The sequence below is a fragment of the Sparassis crispa genome (genome assembly GCF_003851025.1).
Source record: "Sparassis crispa DNA, contig_000002F, whole genome shotgun sequence".
Classification (NCBI taxonomy): domain Eukaryota; kingdom Fungi; phylum Basidiomycota; class Agaricomycetes; order Polyporales; family Sparassidaceae; genus Sparassis; species Sparassis crispa.
Window position 1 is genome coordinate 620,999 of NW_020939749.1, and position 17,141 is coordinate 638,139.

The 17,141-nt window shown below is 52.9% G+C and overlaps 8 protein-coding genes across 8 annotated transcripts; 2 read left to right on the forward strand and 6 right to left on the reverse strand.

Moving 5' to 3' along the window:
- Window positions 1-1,448: 1,448 nt before the first annotated feature.
- On the reverse strand, window positions 1,449-2,516 carry SCP_0301700 (hypothetical protein; the record flags this gene model as incomplete). Its single annotated transcript, XM_027755567.1, has 3 exons — window positions 1,449-1,708; window positions 1,765-2,083; window positions 2,142-2,516. The coding sequence occupies 3 exons, from the start codon at window positions 2,514-2,516 to the stop codon at window positions 1,449-1,451; spliced, it is 954 nt and encodes a 317-aa protein (XP_027611368.1).
- Window positions 2,517-3,363: 847 nt separating this feature from the next.
- SCP_0301710 (hypothetical protein) lies at window positions 3,364-3,965 on the reverse strand (the record flags this gene model as incomplete). The annotated part of the gene is made up of 4 exons (XM_027755568.1): window positions 3,364-3,552; window positions 3,613-3,708; window positions 3,764-3,814; window positions 3,870-3,965. The coding sequence occupies 4 exons, from the start codon at window positions 3,963-3,965 to the stop codon at window positions 3,364-3,366; spliced, it is 432 nt and encodes a 143-aa protein (XP_027611369.1).
- Window positions 3,966-4,402: 437 nt separating this feature from the next.
- On the forward strand, window positions 4,403-5,272 carry SCP_0301720 (hypothetical protein; the record flags this gene model as incomplete). The annotated part of the gene is made up of 5 exons (XM_027755569.1): window positions 4,403-4,485; window positions 4,544-4,575; window positions 4,629-4,712; window positions 4,775-4,939; window positions 5,010-5,272. 5 exons carry the CDS (start codon window positions 4,403-4,405, stop codon window positions 5,270-5,272), a joined length of 627 nt encoding a protein of 208 aa, XP_027611370.1.
- Window positions 5,273-5,423: 151 nt separating this feature from the next.
- On the reverse strand, window positions 5,424-9,468 carry SCP_0301730 (hypothetical protein; the record flags this gene model as incomplete). Its single annotated transcript, XM_027755570.1, has 15 exons — window positions 5,424-5,469; window positions 5,525-5,601; window positions 5,666-5,956; window positions 6,013-6,223; window positions 6,286-6,437; window positions 6,498-6,635; window positions 6,688-7,268; window positions 7,323-7,940; window positions 7,994-8,192; window positions 8,245-8,451; window positions 8,502-8,675; window positions 8,723-8,823; window positions 8,880-9,011; window positions 9,066-9,176; window positions 9,228-9,468. The coding sequence occupies 15 exons, from the start codon at window positions 9,466-9,468 to the stop codon at window positions 5,424-5,426; spliced, it is 3,279 nt and encodes a 1,092-aa protein (XP_027611371.1).
- A 219-nt stretch (window positions 9,469-9,687) lies between these two features.
- Window positions 9,688-9,864, reverse strand: SCP_0301740 (hypothetical protein; the record flags this gene model as incomplete). The annotated part of the gene is made up of 1 exon (XM_027755571.1): window positions 9,688-9,864. The coding sequence occupies one exon, from the start codon at window positions 9,862-9,864 to the stop codon at window positions 9,688-9,690; it is 177 nt and encodes a 58-aa protein (XP_027611372.1).
- Window positions 9,865-10,063: 199 nt separating this feature from the next.
- Window positions 10,064-12,509, forward strand: SCP_0301750 (Transcriptional adapter ADA2; the record flags this gene model as incomplete). The annotated part of the gene is made up of 10 exons (XM_027755572.1): window positions 10,064-10,112; window positions 10,195-10,379; window positions 10,440-10,486; window positions 10,542-10,686; window positions 10,739-11,356; window positions 11,407-11,524; window positions 11,573-11,679; window positions 11,738-11,945; window positions 11,995-12,286; window positions 12,341-12,509. The coding sequence occupies 10 exons, from the start codon at window positions 10,064-10,066 to the stop codon at window positions 12,507-12,509; spliced, it is 1,938 nt and encodes a 645-aa protein (XP_027611373.1).
- A 127-nt stretch (window positions 12,510-12,636) lies between these two features.
- Window positions 12,637-14,933, reverse strand: SCP_0301760 (Cysteine synthase 2; the record flags this gene model as incomplete). Its single annotated transcript, XM_027755573.1, has 16 exons — window positions 12,637-12,727; window positions 12,781-12,785; window positions 12,849-12,879; window positions 12,932-13,084; window positions 13,150-13,212; window positions 13,275-13,357; window positions 13,422-13,525; window positions 13,577-13,670; window positions 13,721-13,936; window positions 13,994-13,999; window positions 14,059-14,165; window positions 14,225-14,238; window positions 14,293-14,404; window positions 14,464-14,509; window positions 14,562-14,632; window positions 14,696-14,933. 16 exons carry the CDS (start codon window positions 14,931-14,933, stop codon window positions 12,637-12,639), a joined length of 1,434 nt encoding a protein of 477 aa, XP_027611374.1.
- Window positions 14,934-15,604: 671 nt separating this feature from the next.
- Window positions 15,605-16,369, reverse strand: SCP_0301770 (hypothetical protein; the record flags this gene model as incomplete). Its single annotated transcript, XM_027755574.1, has 2 exons — window positions 15,605-16,278; window positions 16,339-16,369. 2 exons carry the CDS (start codon window positions 16,367-16,369, stop codon window positions 15,605-15,607), a joined length of 705 nt encoding a protein of 234 aa, XP_027611375.1.
- Window positions 16,370-17,141: the final 772 nt, after the last annotated feature.

Sequence of the window (17,141 nt, forward strand, 5' to 3'; positions counted from 1 at the left end):
TCCGAGAGTATATGTATAAGCCCAGTTGGTAGCACAAGAGACCGGTCCTTGTAAGGGCCCGTTGACCGGCCTTCCAAATTGCGTATGAAGGATCACTATCACACAAGAGAGTCCTAAGTGCACAAATGTGTGCTCGGGAGGCGATGGACAATATCTTCAAAGATGGGCCTCTCTGGAGAAACAAGTCAGCAACGGGCATTAATATGGATTATAATAATGCCGAGAGATGCGGTGCCTCCTGACGAACCATAAAAATAATGTATGGAGTGGCAATTTCTTCGGAGAGGATGTTTCTGCGGATAACGCCATCTACAGTTGCCGGCCCTATGGCCACCAATACATTGCTGACGGAGTCATTCCAATCGCGTGGGCACAGAAGGTTGAGATTTTGACACCACACCAATGTATCACGTATAGCACCTTCATGCTGCACAAGGTCACCTACATCATATACAATGCGTGGGGATGCTCCAGATCGACAGTAGGCATCCCAAAGATCGTCAGTAGCGCGCAGTGCGAAGGCTTGTAGCGGCCTAAACATAATTTGGTCAGATCCCTCTGACAGCTGAGAAATCACCATACATACGCTACGGCACATATCTCTGACCAGGACCAGGGTTTCATGACATACATTTCAGCACCTTTTTATTTGGCCCACTCCTTGTATCTGGAGCCTTTCGCGAAGGAGGGAAGGAGGAAAGGACAACCTTCCACTCCAAGAACCTCGCACTGTTCCATGTCAGCGACTCTTGATTTCATTTAAGTCAAGTAGAATCCATCCTTCATTCACCACACTGAAATTTCCTCCAGGTGCATTTGTTCTGGTGTATTTCGCCCATCGCCGAACGTAAATCTCTGGGAGTCACGTCTATCGTGAATTGGTAGACACCGGACGTGACTCTCGAAACAAATAGTCTTTGTCTGGATCGGTCGCATGAATCGTTGATTGACCTCTGATCAGAGCCGTATGATCAGAGTGTACATAAGGAACAGAGCCTTCCTTAAACTTCCCTAGTCGCGCAGGTTAGTTCCATCGACACTTGAATTTGCGTGCTACGGACCAATAGTCTCACACCGGGCTGACCAGTCAACATGATAGGCCCCTGGTCTTGCTCGAAGGCCGCGATTGCGTCCATATACTCCTGTCGAATGAGTATCATCGGCTGAGAGTTTGCGATATATCGCCAGTGGCAGCCACGACAGGTCCGGAACAGTGCAGTCGACGATTGTATTGCTGGACCCCGTCGTGTCTCGAAAATCTTCCTAAACTGGAATTGAAGAATGCTTCCGAACGAAGTTACTGATTGCCAGTGGACGAAGCCGGGATTACGTCGCATTAATAACTTTGCCGATCTGCATCAAAAGCGTTACATGAAGGCTGGGGTCCAAAACAGAATGCCAAGTTTAAATTCAGGCTACAAAATGGATATGGCATAGAACTTACACTCTCATCTTCTCCTCGAACCTGTGCATCCACCAATCCCAAATCTTACTGTCGGAACAAGTACTCGACTCTTCCTCTCATTCTCGCGGATTGCTCTCTGGATCGCAGATGTCGTATACAACGCCGACTGAACGTGTTCGCGGAGACCACCCGATGGCGGGTCGACAGTGACCTCCATACTGTCTGCAAGACGCATTTGATGCAGAGTGTCGGTCTTGAAAGAGTCAAGGAACCTGCGCAGCTCGATGGCACCCGCTGGAGTGTCTGTTGTAACATCAGACATTAATACTCGGATGTGGAGTCGTATGTGCGAAACGCACCAAGCGAGTACACAGCTTTAGCAGGGTGTTCGACTTCAGCAACAATACCCTTCATGTCCCGCAAGACGTCGAGGGCGCCAGCATCCCACTCTCCGTAGATGCGGAATCCGAGGAGTGCATATTCGAGCCCTCCATCCGCCCAATCTTCAGCATGTGCAGAGTCAATACGGAAGTCGAGCAGGGGGTCGGGTAGTTGTGCGAAGACGTGTTCGATGAGAACATAAAGCAACTCGTGGAGTAGGACAAGAACGGCCGAGGCTACGAACGCGTCCGATTCCAAGTGGAAGTCTACCGCTTCCACGTCCCCAGAGCATTGATCCTACGATGTGAAGAATTAATGCACTGGTGCACTCGCAGGGATGGAAGTGATCGCGTACCGAGACTTGAACAGCGTTAACACAAGCTTCGGGTAGAAACACCTCGTTCTCTGCCTCTCCGACTTGAGCTCTCCAGACGGCACGGGGGACGACACGACGGGTGGTATTGCGACTGAGATACAGGTGCACATGTGGGAAGTTGTTCTGGAAGAAGTGAAGAACGTCTTCATCGGTGGGCATAGGGAGCAGGTCTCGTGCCTCGCTCCTGGCTTCATAGAAATCGAGGAGGATCTTGAGATATGCCGCGCGTGTGGACTTTGACTGTACAAGATGCTTCTGTACTTGGTACACCAGAGCGGTGACGGCCTCCCATCGATGCGGATGGTCCTCGTTAATTTTGCGGTTACAGTCATTGAAAAAGACGATACGAGACATGGTGCAGAACTAGCTTACGTGAATGATACTCATCTCAGTCCTGAAGGCATTTATATACGATTCCACACTTCCGCGCTGAAGGTACGGATATAAACCATCCGCTCTTCCGCTCGTGGACAGTTGTGGATCCGACGGTCTGCAACCAAAGCCGATGCCGCATCCGTTGCGCTGTTGGAACCGCATCCGCCGAATCCGTTGTCAATTGGCTCCCACTATAGTAACAGTGAAGGTAGGCATGCACCCTGCTACCCATCACGACGAATAGTTCTAGCAGTCAAGTGTTGCGAAGGTGGGCAGGTCAACTCGTTCATCTCCGCTACGACAAGCTTGTCGCGAAGGATGGGAACGTGGTCGAGCGTAAGTAGGATATTATTAGCGCTGGAACCGCTGCGGTACCGGTAGTCTCCGTCTAAAGCGGTCAAGCTTTCAAGTGAGACTGCGTAGACCTAATTGTTTCGTCGGTGAGTAGTTCGGAGCATTACTTCGGAACAGATGTGTCGAAAACTGCTGCCAAAGGATCTACGAAGTCATACACACTCTCAGGTATTTCTCCTTGGCCGTTCAATGGAGGTACGTTTATCTGCACCCGCCATCGGATGGTTACATCAACAAGAACAATATCCCCCTCGCGAAGGAGTTCTTCCCTCGCACGGTGCTCAAGCTTCAAGACGCTAGATGCTCGTCATTCGAATAGATCCCTTCTTGTCCTCCTCCACGCTCCGTAGTTCACGCAGAGATGTAGGCCGATCGGCATGCGGCGAGCATTCACGCTGACTTAACAACAGGCCGAACGAATTCCAGGAGTTAGTCACCGGGCGCGCTACCCACGACAAATCGCAGCTCAGTATTACAGCTTCGCCAGAGTCTCCCTGATACCGTCGCCCTCTACGAGAATGCACGGCCCGCCATAGATGACTTTGCTCTCGAGACCATTGTCCTTGATGTAAGAGACGACGGCTGCGTCCTCCGCACCGGGCTGGAGCCAGAGGGCGGGGATAGAGAGGGCTTTCGCCTGTTCGAGGATCCCCAGAGTAATCTGATAAACATACCGCAAAGATTAGAACGGCAGCGACTTCAGAATATCCGGGAAGTAGACCTTAGGATTTGTAATAATACTGATGGATGTATCAGCCGGCGAAGGCAAATCCCCTAGGCTGCGAACGGTGTTTACACCTTCGAGCGTGTCCTCTTTCTGGTGTAGGCCGAAGGACGTTAGATACGTCCACTTATCTGCCAATTGCACCTACAGGATGCACAGGGGTAACACTCAAGTCGCGAGCGAGGTACCACTTCAGAACCTAGAGATAACAACAATAAGTTCGCGCAGTAATTCAGGCTGATGAGGCGCGGTACCTTCGTCCCAAACTTGGTCTGGTCTTTCGACGCGCCTACGACAGCGTATTGAGGTGAGGAAAGGAACACTTTCTTGGTTTCCACCGAGCCAGACATGCTTCAGGCTTCAAGAAGATGGGGGTATGAGTACAAGCACTAACAGCTGAGAGCGACTGCACCCAACCGCGTCAATGGTTGGCGTATCAATCAGTCACGCCATAAGTCAGGATGCTGTCAGAATTGGCTGTGTCGATGCGGCTGCTAGGCAACATACCGACGAATATTTGGGGATAGGGAATACTGCGAAATTCTGAGACGCCTGAAGCCATTTTGCGCTGCACTTCGATGGACGATCATGGTGGCAGAAACGTCGCGCTACCACATTGGGCAGCCGTATTTGGTGGCTGAGTACTGAGTATTGAAGTCCGTCCTCGACCGTCAAGGTCACCACTTCAGAAAAATTACAGAGTCGAGCACGGATATAAGGTGAAGTTCAACCAGGTTTGAATTGCTCTAGATTTTTTTAGAGACAATTGAAATTTGCTTAGAAGTGCATGCCGGTCCAGAAACGCGTACCATGTCAAGTGTGCTCGAAGCAAGAGTCGAAATACACCTGCGCGCAATGTTTTATATCATAGTAAACGCCGATAATTTATTTCTTGAGAGTGTCATGCTCAATTATTCTCTTGGGCCAGCTGCTCATTGCCGTGCTACAAGGAACACAAAGGTGCGTACGTACATAGCCAATCTGTTTTCTTGAGGCTGATTTTCAGTGCACAGGGACTACCTGTGCCCCCCGTGAACTTGAGACGGGAGGCCCTAGTGCACCTTCTAGTGCGCAGCCCTTACAGAAGGAAGACGAAGGTAAAAACTTTTGTGTGCTCTTGTACAGATTGCCATTAACCCGGAACTACTCATCCTCTTAGCGGATGATGCTGCACCCCCTCAAGAACCGAGCCTGACGACGCAGCCTCCCCTTCGCCCTCTTACTTCTCTCCGATGGCCATACGTAGAGGAAGAGTCCGCGTACCCCGACCCACTGAAGCGTGACGACCCTAAGTCGCTGCAGCTGCATCAGTACGAAGAAATAGGTAGGCCCGTCGCTATCCTACACCACGGAAATTTATCATCTGGTTGTTGAATACCGCCGGGATGTTACAGCCACGTCTCCAGCGATCCGCCGAGCTCTCGCATCTCACCCCCAGCTTCCCGAGCTCCTCCGCTCGCTAGACCAGGTGCGAGGGGTCGATCGTGAAGAGGCGTTGCAGCGCGCTCTTGGCGTTGGTGACCCTTCCAACAGAACTAGTGAAGGCCGCTCGGAGGAAGACATCCGCGCACTGAGGGAGCTGGCTGAAGCGGTGGAGGCGGCAGTCCGTAGCGGGAAACCAGACGTTCTCGGGTTGGACTGGGGAGACGACACTTAGCTTAGCTACTTCCTGCAGCGGCAGCAATTAGGGATGCTGCGCATGATGAGTATATGTGGTACAGGTCTATGGCGTACAGCAGAAAGCGAGGATATAAGGATCAAGCAAGTAACGACGATTCGTGAGTACAACAAGGTAGAAATCCGACGCATCATGACATCTCTTCGTCGGAGTCCGATATGTATTCTTTACTTTTGCTGATATCAAAGAGTGTCAGTGCTAGGGGACCATTTGTCGCGCAGGGGAACTTACAATTGTTGGCGTTTCCGAGGAACCACAGTTTCCTCATCGTCATCGTCATCTCTGACCGTCCGTTTCTTGCCCGTCCGCTGCACACGAGCAAAATGTGGTTAGGAACGACACCACGACGAAAACCCAAATAAGCCACACTACCTTTCGCGTCGGCCTGGTCTCCTCCTCTCCGCTGAACAGTGCCTCATCGCCATCCCCAGCGCCATCCCCCCTTCGGAGCTTACGCCTCCGCTTCCTCGGCTCGCCCGCCTCGTCCCCGCTTCCGCCCTCGGGACGCGAGCGCCGGCTCGATGTCTTCTTCGCCTTCCGCTCACGCTCATCGTCGCTCTCTTGCTTCACCTCGCGAGTCCACTCCAACGCCTGTCCCCGCGCTATTCGGCGCTCCTCTGCCAGCTTCTCCGCCTGTATGCGCAGCTCCTCTAGACGTTCACGCTAAGGCAAGTCAATGAGCACAAGCGGAACGACGAAACTTACGAGAGAAAACTCACCTCTAGCGCTTCCAGCCGCTGCTTCTCCTCCTGCCGCTTCTGTCGCGCAGCCTCGAGCTTGGCTTGCGCCTCTTCCTCCCACTGCTTCTGTGTTGCGAGATGCTCGTCGCACCGCCGCAGCATGTTATCACCGTACTTCCGCCGCTGGTCGGCGATGTCGCGGTTGTACGGCACCACAGACGATTTGTCCGCGGCGAGAGACGTGAATAGCCTAGCAAACATGTAAGCCATAGTATCCGAGATTCGGGACACGAGCAGGGGAATGGCACTCACTTCTGTGCATGGCCTGCCTGCTCGATGGCGTGCTGCAACTCCTTGAGGGAGCGCTTCGCAGGGGGCACCGATATCAGCATCTCAGCCGCCTTCTGTTGGATCATGGCGATGTTGTAGAGGATCGCCTTGTCAGAGGGTAAGAGGTGGAATGCCTGTGTAGTTGAAACTGTCACAAATCCTCGTCAACTGAGAGTTTACGGGGTGAGCTCTACCTTCTGCGCATATTGCAAAGCCGTGGTCATGGCGCTGAATGACTGGTCCTTGTTCGCTTTCGCGTACCACGACCGGCAGAGGCACAGTAGTACCGGCACATTTTGTCCGTTGTAGAAACGCTTGGATGCGGTCTCATACTTGGTAACGAGTAGGTGAACAACCAAGGAAAAGCACACAAACTGCACTTACACTCTCGATAGCCCGGTCAAACTCGTCACGCGCGTAGTAACAGTGGCCCATATTGAAGTAGACACTGCCATCGTTGATGGACTCCCTGACCTTGGCAAATACGTCGAGCGCGTCGCGTGAGTTTTTCACCCGTTTCTGTGCCTCGTCAAGACCAATGGGTCCGAGACTGCCGCCGAGGGTTCCCAGCGCATCTTCCGCGGTCACAATTGCCAGCCCCTGTGCCGCAACAGCACACATAGGGTCAAGATGTAGGGCCTTCTCATAGAACTCGGCCGACCGTTGGAATCCCCGCCGCCGCTCCTCTACGCCCTTGGACGTCGCGTCGCGGCTCTCACGCGCCTGGTGGTACTGGATCCACCCAGCGGCGCATAATGAGTAGATGTCATGCTTGTCGTGGTCCTTGAGCGTCGAGAAGACGAAGTCTTTCGCGGGTTTGGGGAGGTTAGATTGGATGAGGAAGTACGTGTAATATGCGCGAAGGTTAAGGTTGCTAGGTTGAGACGCGAGCGCCTGCTTGAGAAGGTCGTGCGCTTCGTTGTTGTGGTTGAGGTCTGCGAACATCTGAGCTTGCCGTAGCTTCGCTGTGGTATGGTAAATAATGGTACCGATGCAAGAGTGGAACATGGAGAACATACCATCGACATACTCTGGATGTCTGTCCAGAAGTTTTTCGTATGCCTCTGTTGCCATGATCGTCTTACCTTCCTCCTCGTATACCCGAGCAAGATTATAGAGTATAGAGGTCGACATGCCCTCCGCCACATCCGGGGAGAGGGCGGCAACGTACGTGAGGGCGGTCTCATACATAGCCCGAGCCGTATCGACACGGCCCTCCAGGTGCTGCAGCGCCGCAAGGTTATTCACCAGTCGCGGGTCGGGCTGGCCGGTCGCCTCACTTATCCGTAGCGCCTCCTGGAGAGCGCGCTCCGTGCGGTCATTGCTTTCCCCCTGCCACAACCGTGCGATCTCGGTGTGCATGTCCATATCCTCCGCGATCTTTTGAGCAGAGCCGCTGAGCGTCTGAGGGTTGCCATTCGACTGCAAGTGGCTGTCCTCTGGGAGGTGAAGCGTCTTGCAGACGTAGTCAAAGAGCTCGCGCGCACGGACCTTCTCCTGTGCCTGGTCGGACGCGGACACTCCGGGTCGAGGATGTGCACGGAGAGATGCAAGCATGACGGTCACTTCGACCGAGCGATTCGCGCCAGTCTGCTGAAGCAGCGTGTCTAGCGCGTGGATGGCTGCGGGTATCTCGTCTGGAACAGTCCGTAAGGGCATGAGCTTTCAACACTTGAGAGATTAACCTCACCGTTCTTCAGCAGTAACTGCGCCGTACCGATGTTTGCAAGGACATTCTGCGGCGAACCTTCCTTCGCACGCGTATAATGCCATGAAGCATCTCCTGCTGAATACTGGACGCGGCACACACGCGCCGCTCGAACGTGTCCATCTGTCACTAGCGTTTTCACATCGGCGAACTGAATGGCACGCTCGGCCAGCTTCATCGCCTGAGTATCAAAGGTCAGCGGAGAGCAACACACCAGAAGGGGCGACCCTTACTCTCTTATACTGCCCTCTCTGGAGGAAAATCTCCGAGAGAGCATTAGCGGCAGCCGAGTTCCGCTGGTTCGCGTTAAAGGCCCTCTCGATGAGTCGCGTGCCGAGCATGATCTCGTTCGTGCGCTCCTCTTCCGTCTGGTTCTCGTTCTTGCTCGCATTTAATGCTTCCAGCCCGAGCAAGAGTTGCGCAGACCAGCTCGAGGGGTTCTGCCAAGCGTCAAACCGTGGAATAGAAAACGTTGGCGGGGGACACTTACCACTTCAACGCTGCGTTGCCACGCGACTTTTGCTCTCTCCTTGTGATCCATCGCCCAGAGGCAGAGACCGATGCCGATGCGAGGGTCTGGCACACATCGTGGATTCAACTTGAGGACTGTCTGGAACAATTTCAAAGCCTGAGCGAACTGCCGTCTTGCATACAGGATTTTCGCCTAAGCCAAAGTCAGTTTATGTTTATAAGGGAATATAGCTAGATCACCTTGCCCAGCAGTGCAATAACATGGGTCGGTTTTTCAGCAAGGATCCCCTCGAACGATCGAAGAGCGTCCTCCATACTTCTCGTACCCATTTGCAACACACCTCGATCGCACACGAAATTAGCCTTGGGCGCCCGTCGTAAGGACATAATCGCATACCTCGGGTCAACACCGCCAGCGCGGTACCGGCAACGCCGGATTCCGCTGCCCTCTTTTCGCCCTGGTTGAACCAATTCGCAGCTTCCTTATAAAACTCCTCCCTTGGTTTCTCAGAGGTCATCATGTCTTCGTCTAGTGGGCGGCAGTGTTACCACAAACCGGATTGCGAAGACAGGAGGAACTCACGGGCGTTCTCCAGAATGAGCTTTGGCGCATGACCCGCTCGTGCAATAGAAATGTTGGCCAGCAGACAGTAGACGGGTGGCAGGTCCGGAAAATCGCCATGAGCGTTCAGTGCTGTGAGGCGGGATGCAGTTAGAGTCCATGGTCATTCACGTGCATACGTACATTCGATAGCGTTTCGGGCGATAGACTCTGCCTGGTCAAGATACCCTTGTCGCCAATACTCGGATGCTAATCTGGTCCAGATGCCGACGCTGTACTGCCTTTCCTTCAACAGGTCGATGAGGTCGCTGGCGTCCGGATCTAGGCTGTCCAAATCAATAGCAATGACTTCATGACTACCGACCTCGATGTCGATGAACCGTGGGACTATTGTGGGTGGTGTTACCGAACGACTGCCGCTCATGTTAGTCCAAAGTTTGTAAGTTTCCGGTGTGCAGAGTTATCCGAGGGGTCAACCGAGTGGCCTCAAGAGCTAGGGTACATGCAGTAGTGGGTATCACCAGCCAGACCAAACTGGTGCAGCGGAGATGGTAATATTAATGGTGGCGGTGGTGACAGTTGAAGCGCCGGTCTGCGTCGTGGCGAAGTGAGCGCGTTGTTTGTGCATGTTGTGAATTTGTGGCTAGGCGCGCTCGGTGACTGCGTCGTCGTCGTCGTGGTGAACGACGTCCGCCTTATTCTTCGCGTCGTCCATCTCCCGATCTACAGCAAGTGCAACGATTTGTTCTGGAGCGCACAGAACGCTCTCTTCGCTCCCTTCTACAAGAATCACTGGCTCTTGTTGGCCAGGCCTCCACATCGTCCTTGACCGACGTTCGGTCATCCTTCTGCGACAGTCTCAGGACCTCTGGATATCATCTCTGACGGGATACTCAGTCCTCTGAGCTCTCTTTCTGCCGTACGTTCGCTCTCCGTCGTTGCTATTTTGTGCTGCACCGAAAAATCGAAGGTCGGACTGAAGGCACGAAGCACGGGGGCCCATCCTCCCCACATCATACATGACTGTCACACATCGCAAGAGACAGCACCAGCCAGAAGAGATACAAAGTATGTGCAACCTCTGCTATTCCGTCCTCCGCATTGCGCTGAGTTCTCACGCGTTTCCCTTACGTAAATCGCGTTTCTGCAGCGGTGAACGAACCTGGTCTCCAGATTCAATGTGACGGTTGTTTATGCGATCTCACACACTCCATCCGGATAAAATGTGCCGATCCTATCTGTGAGCCTGGCGATGGCGTCGACATCTGTCCCGCGTGCTTCTGCAGCGGGAAAGAGTTTGCGAAGCATAAACGGTGGCATGACTACCGTGTGGTCGTGAGTTAGACAATTATTAGAGAATTTGCGGCGATTCAGTCCCATGATTTTCACCTGTAGGAATTGCATTCATACCCTATTTTCTCCGACGATTGGGGAGCCGACGAGTGAGCTTTTTCATCATTTTGGTGCACATACCACCGATCACTCTCCATTTTTCAGAGAGCTACTCCTTTTGGAGGGCATTTCCTTGCAAGGCCTGGGAAACTGGCAAGCAATCGCTGAGCACGTCGGCACGCGTACGAAGGAGGAAGTCGAAGCGCATTACAACTCAGTATACATAGACTCTCCAAATTGGCCGCTGCCTGTATGCGTCATATTCTCTTGTGCAGGATGTGTCTGATGCGTAATGACTGCAGCGCATGGACCTCGAATTCAACATCGATCCCTCCGAATTTCAGGAACGGAAGCGCCGCCGCATCTCCACCATGAACACTAATCCTCCCCCAGCTCCAAAGATCGCTCCCACGTCTGCCCCAGGTGTACATGAAGTCGCCACTTTCTTGCCCGGGCGACTCGAGTTTGAACATGAACTGGACAACGAAGCCGAGGATCTCGTCAAGGACCTGGAGTTCGGCGTCTGTCTGGAATGGGGCGGCGACGAGATCGCGGAGGATGAGAACGATCCCGATGTCCGCGCGAGGGCCCGTTGGGAAGAGGAACAGAAAGCCAAGGAAGCTACCCCCGGAAAGCGTATTCCTAACGGGTTGATCAATGGTATCTTGAACGGCGAGCACTCCAATGGCGACACGCCGAAGCGGGGTGTCCATGGGAAGTCGGAAGACGGCGCTAAGAACGAGAATATCACCGCCGATGGTGAGGCGGAAGTGGAGGAAGTGACACAGCCGCCACCCATCGAGAATACCGACTCTCTTGCATTCAAATTGTCCTTGATTGAGATGTATCACCAGCGGGTGGCGAAACGCCACGAGTACAAACAGATCATGTTCGATAGAGGTCTTCTGAACCACAAGCAGGTGTGTGACCAGTCTTACCTCGAGCCCTGATATTCATGATTGCGGCTTAGATGCAAGCGGCGGATAAGAAGCGACCAAAAGATGACAAAGAAATCGTGCACCGCCTTCGCCCATTCGCTCGCTTGCAGACTGCCTCGGATTTCGAAGTTTTCACTGCGGATATCCTTTGTATGTTATCAAATTGTTCGTCTAAAAGGATACTGAAGTTAGTTGCAGACGAGGCGGTCCTCAGAAAGAGGATCCAGGAACTGCAGCACTACCGCAGGATGGGCTTGACCACCGCTGCGGACATCGAGAAGTACGAGGCGGATGTTATTAAACGGGTGCGTCTGACGTCGTTTATACCAGACATCTCGTGTGGCTTACCTCTTACCCCTTCAGGCGTCAGTGAAAGCGAATCTGACTCGCGACTACTATTCGTCGGATCGCCTGCAACTTCGCCCTGGAGGGCGCCAGTCCTCTGGCCCTGATGCCCGCCGCTCAAGCATGCCTGACGCTGACGGCCGCAAGAGTCACGAACGGGAGATGACGCCGAAACTTCCCATGGTCCCCAACGTCGCAGGTGTCGGCCCACCCGGACGCAAAATGCGTAAGACACTCGTTTTATGTATTCACGAGCGACACTGACCCCATTCCAGCTGCGCCCCTCAATCTTGCCAACAGCCCCTCCCTTCACTTGCTCACCCCAGAGGAGCAGACCCTCTGTTCCTCTCTACGGATCCTGCCCAAGTCGTACCTGATCATCAAGGAGACACTCGTACGCGAATACGCAAGGCGCGGCGGGAAGCTGCGGAGGCGCGAGGCACGCGATCTCGTCAAAATCGACGTGAACAAGACGAGTCGAGTGTGGGACTTCCTGGTTCAGGCCGGGTTCCTCAGGGTCGGGGCTACCGACCCTACGCTCACGGCGCCCAACGGTGCCGACATGAGGTGAGTACACAATGTTCCTTCTCTTTGCATGTCCTGATGTGGCGTGGGTTGTAGTCGACCGTCGGCAACACCATCGCTGAGCGCTTCGCCGAGTAAGGAGTCGCAGGCACTGGTCTCGACCAGACCGCCGCCGTTCACCACTGTTCCAACCAACATGGTATACTCCTTCACTCCATTCTCCACAAGTTCTGCACTGCCAGGCCCATCATGGCCACCTGGCTGAGCGGCTTTGCTATATAGGATGGGGTTCGGACATTATAATTTACGTGTAATCTTGTCGTTGTATACCCCCGTCGCATCTGTATCTTACCCAGCACCGCATTATATCAGCTCTGTCGTTCCTGCAGGACCTATGGTGCTCTGTCGGGCGAGTACCTCAACATATCTTCGATGATGCCCGTGTCCACAGGTATTTCGGCTGAACGGAGGTAATCATCGTTCCTGGTGGACTGTCAATACATCTGGTTCAAAACAAATCCTCGGTATCAACTCACCAGAACTATTGCGGCAGCAGATTCCTACGTGTAAGCAAACAGTGCAAAACGATGGCTTCGAAACATACCTTTGAATAATGCCTACTTCCCGAATCGCACCTGTCGATGTCGTTAGAAATTTAGATTGTTAGGAGTGCCAGAGAGAACAGACAATATGGTGACAATGGTCTGGCCTTCCTTCCATCCCATCTTCTTTGCGAGCTTGATGGCTGCTACAAGGTTACATGCGCTACTGGAGCCCAGGAAGAGGCCGTCATTGTGCACGAGGTAGCGCGACATGCTCACCGCCTCGGCATCGGTGATCCTATGCACTGTATGAGGCTTCGAACAGACGTGCACGAGCGCAATGCTCAGCGTGTCGGCACATACCGGAAAGCATCATTGATTATGGGGAGCGCGAGCTCCATGTTGTGAGTAAGCCGGTTAATCCCTCTGCGCAAGTGGATCGACAGATTGTGAAGGCCATTTGTGTGACAGTTTGAGATCCCACCTACATTCCTTCGACTACAGTGTCCACCTGATGTCGCCGCTTCGTGCCTTCCGCTTCCTTCTGGTCAAACATGACACCATGCTTCACCTTGGTAATTTCGCAGGGCAGTGAAAATGGTATGAATCTCCTGCGAGAAACTTGATTTACTTACCTTGTTATATAGCCCACTACCCTCGGGATCGGCTAGCACAACCAGGACATCATCGTCCACTGACTTCAAATATTGGCCAGTGCCAGCGATTGTACCTCCAGTACCTGCGGAGATCATTAGCCATGATTTTATTAACACACTGACTGCTAGCCTACCTGCCCCAGAAACGAACGCATTTACCCTGCCATTAGTCTGCCTCCAGATCTCCGGGCCAGTGCCGTCAAAGTGGGCAAGATAATTGCTTCTGTTCTGGACAAATTATCAATTTCCGCATTACGACGTCCGCCCCCCGCGCATACCTCAAACTGATCCGCAAAAAATCCTCTGGGTTTTGTCCGTAGCTCCTCCTCTTCTTGCGCGGACATGACAGCGTGGCCTTCAGTCAGTGCCTCCGTAGCGGTTGTCGATACGACGACGGAGGTGGTTGAGGTGCGCAGGAGGTGGTGGTGCAGGGGAGACGCGGAATCGGAGATGGGGTCGTCTGCGAAATTCTTCGCTCGTTCACGGGCCAGGTTCTTCCGGAGACAATTTGATCTTGATCATTCGTCCGTTCGAGGATAAGTTTTACTCACCACAAACTGTCATGAGCGCACAAGAGTTAGCAATCTGGACGTGAGTGATAATTGTTCGGACGCACTTGCTTCTTATCCACAATACTTGCGGGCCTCACCCTCTCCACTTCTGCGCCGAGTGCCAGTAGAGCCTGCACTTTTTCCTGGGCAACGTCGTCTGGCATGATAATTGCTTGAAGTTGAAGTGGCCGTCAGTTGAGCAAGTAGATATCAACAAAGCATGATACATACTTGCTTCATATCCTCTATTATCCATCTCATTTCGTGAACCATAAAACAAAAGACAGAGATGCACCCACCTAGCTCGTGCAATGGTCGCAATTGATATACCGGTGGAACCTACCGTACCTTCAAAAATGCGAGAGCCTGTATGTGGATACAGGAGGCCCTGCAGTTCCGCATCTTCTATCACTACAGCAGTAGACAGTTGAATAAAATTCAGCAATATTATTTTTCAATCTCAAACTCACTTCGCAGTGCGACCCGGTCCTTGACACTGCCTCCAGGATTGAGAAACTGAGAATCGATGGTCAGAGTTATGGTGCATCTTCGAGGGTGCAATCTTGACCTCCGCCTTCCCTAATATTTCTACTCCCAAAGCATCACTCAGGGAGTTTATTCTCACCAAAGGTGTATTTCCTGCGGAAGCGACACATGTAACGATAAATATATATCGGTACCAGTATCAATTTCACCACACACCGATCAACCCAGTCACGCCGCGAAGCACTTCATCGCTGCGAAGCTCTATGGGGCGTGCCTCGAATTGACGCGCCAGTCGTTCCCTCTTACGCTGCTGGTAGTATGATGCGAAGGAAGTCGAGGTCAGAGAAAGCGAAAAGCCGATTATAATCCCATAGACTATATGCCGCAGGGTTGTAGATGTCGGAAGATGCACGTTGAAAGGCAGCCGAAGAGACGGGAGCCACGAAGAAGCCATGACGCGAACTTGGTCAGATCGTGCAGACACAGGTATTCTTCAACCGTGAATACAGTGTGCTCCAAGTCAGCTATATAACCTGATTAACAGCCCGATAAACACTCAGAATTTGAGCTTGAATGATCGAGCGATGGTAGAAAGGAGCAAGCCTGAAGGTCCGAATACTTCCACGTTCCCGGGCTCGCAGTCGTGTCTCGATCACATGACGTGGAGACGCGTCGCGTTCTCGGCCGGCGCCTCGCGAGCACTATGGTTCATATTCACAAATCTCTCAATAGACAGAGTCGCAGCCAGCGATATCAGCACCATCGTTGAGTGCATCACAAGAGGAGCGGCCATCCTCAGGGGTGCAGTTGTGCCTCTGCAGTACTAAACAATCTTACTGTCCACTGGTATTAACTTTGCAACTCGTGTGGGGGCTTTATTCTTCTGTCTTCAATCTTCCCCAGCTACACTTATATGATGATGCTCGGGGGATTCTGTGACTGAACGAGTGGTTTAATTTATATGCAACTATATCCTGTCGAACCACAAGGAGCACTGCGACCTAAGACTCCGTGACCTTCCCCAGCACTTTGCGATCCTCCTCGATCAACAACCTGAGATCATGATACAGGAGCGTGCTATGAGCCAAACGGAGACTCTCCATGTCCACCGCGCCAGACAGGAGACTAAAAAGGCCGTTTTCGTTCAACCTTTTCCAGCACTTTGCGATCCTCCTCAATCAACAACCCGAGATCATGATACAGGAGCGTCCTATGAGCCAAACGGAGACTCTCCATGTCCACCGTGCCAGACAGGAGACCAAAAAGGCCGTTGTCGTTCACACCTCGAGCCGTATTCGCTGTAGGTGGCGTAATCGAAGACTGCTGTCGGTTACGAGTGACGGAAGAACTAGCGACATTGTAGGAACCAGTGACATTGGAGGAACCAGTGACATTGGAGGAACCAGCGAAATTGAAAGAACCAGCGACATTGGAGGAACCAGCCACCTTAGAAGAACCAGCGACTTTCCGTGAAGCAGAGACAGTGGGGGAACCAGCGATATTGGAGGAACGGGCAGCATGAGCAGAACCAGGTGCATCGGGAGTACCAGGCTGCAAGCTCTGAGTACGTCGAGTGCTGGCCTTAGCAGCAGCGTACGACGCCTTCCCCGTGATCCGCGCGCGCTCTTGCGCCGCAAACTCCGCGTACCAGCGCTTGGAGTTCACCTTGTGCCGCGCTGTCCTCAGGTGGTTGCTGAGCGACTGCCGGCTTATCCACTCTCGCGCCTTGCCATTCTTGCGTGGATCGTCCTGGCAGGCGTCGCAGCGGACCTTCCCGGTGACGGGATCTAGGGTGGTCTCTGGAGAATAGTGAGTGCCACAGCGATCCATAGTAGAGGTTTTGGGCATGATCTGCTCACCGTAGGGAAGAGGAGCCGGCTTAGGGGTCATGATGGATGCGCAGAGTGAGTCCTTCAAGCAGGTCGAGAAAAGAAATGGGAGTGGCGTTCGAATGGATACGCTCGGGGATTTATAGTAAATAATTCATACTCCGGTGTTGCTTATGCACGAGGCTTGCACGAGGCCGTGCCACATCTAAACAACAATAACCAAAGTCAGATTTCACGTACCACGTATTCTCCACTTCCCATCCAGTTCCTACTGTATCTTCTGGCAGCAGAATCAACCGAGCTATAAGCATGAAGAGGTAGAAGTGAAGGAACTGAACCAGTCTAAGTGGTACTTCTTCCGGCCTATCAGTGTTCACGCGGTCCCGTGACCCGTGTCGCCAACTCGGGCGCTAAGCGCTGCTCGTATTTTGCTTTGACGCGGAGCCACGATAATCTACTTACAGCAAATCCTCGCATGCACGGGTATTCCCAGTCTCCTACCCATTCGCTCGTGGGCGGAAGGGGGACTTGTTCCGAAAATGCAGGAACTTCTATGTTTTATACAAGATACCCGTAATGATCATATCACGTGCATTCAGATCTTTGTCCCGATCAACCTTATTTCCCCCAACCGCCCACGAACGACTGGCACAAAACATTTGTAAACAAATAACGCTCAGCTCAGGATAGTGACATGCCGGAGGGGCTGGGGAATGTAGCTGTGCTTTGTGCGCCAATGGAGGAGTACTTTGGGGCCTCCTGTGGGTTGTGCGAGGCGGGCCGGCAAGAAGATATAAATCATTTGATAGTGGACAACGCTTCCCGAAGGTAGA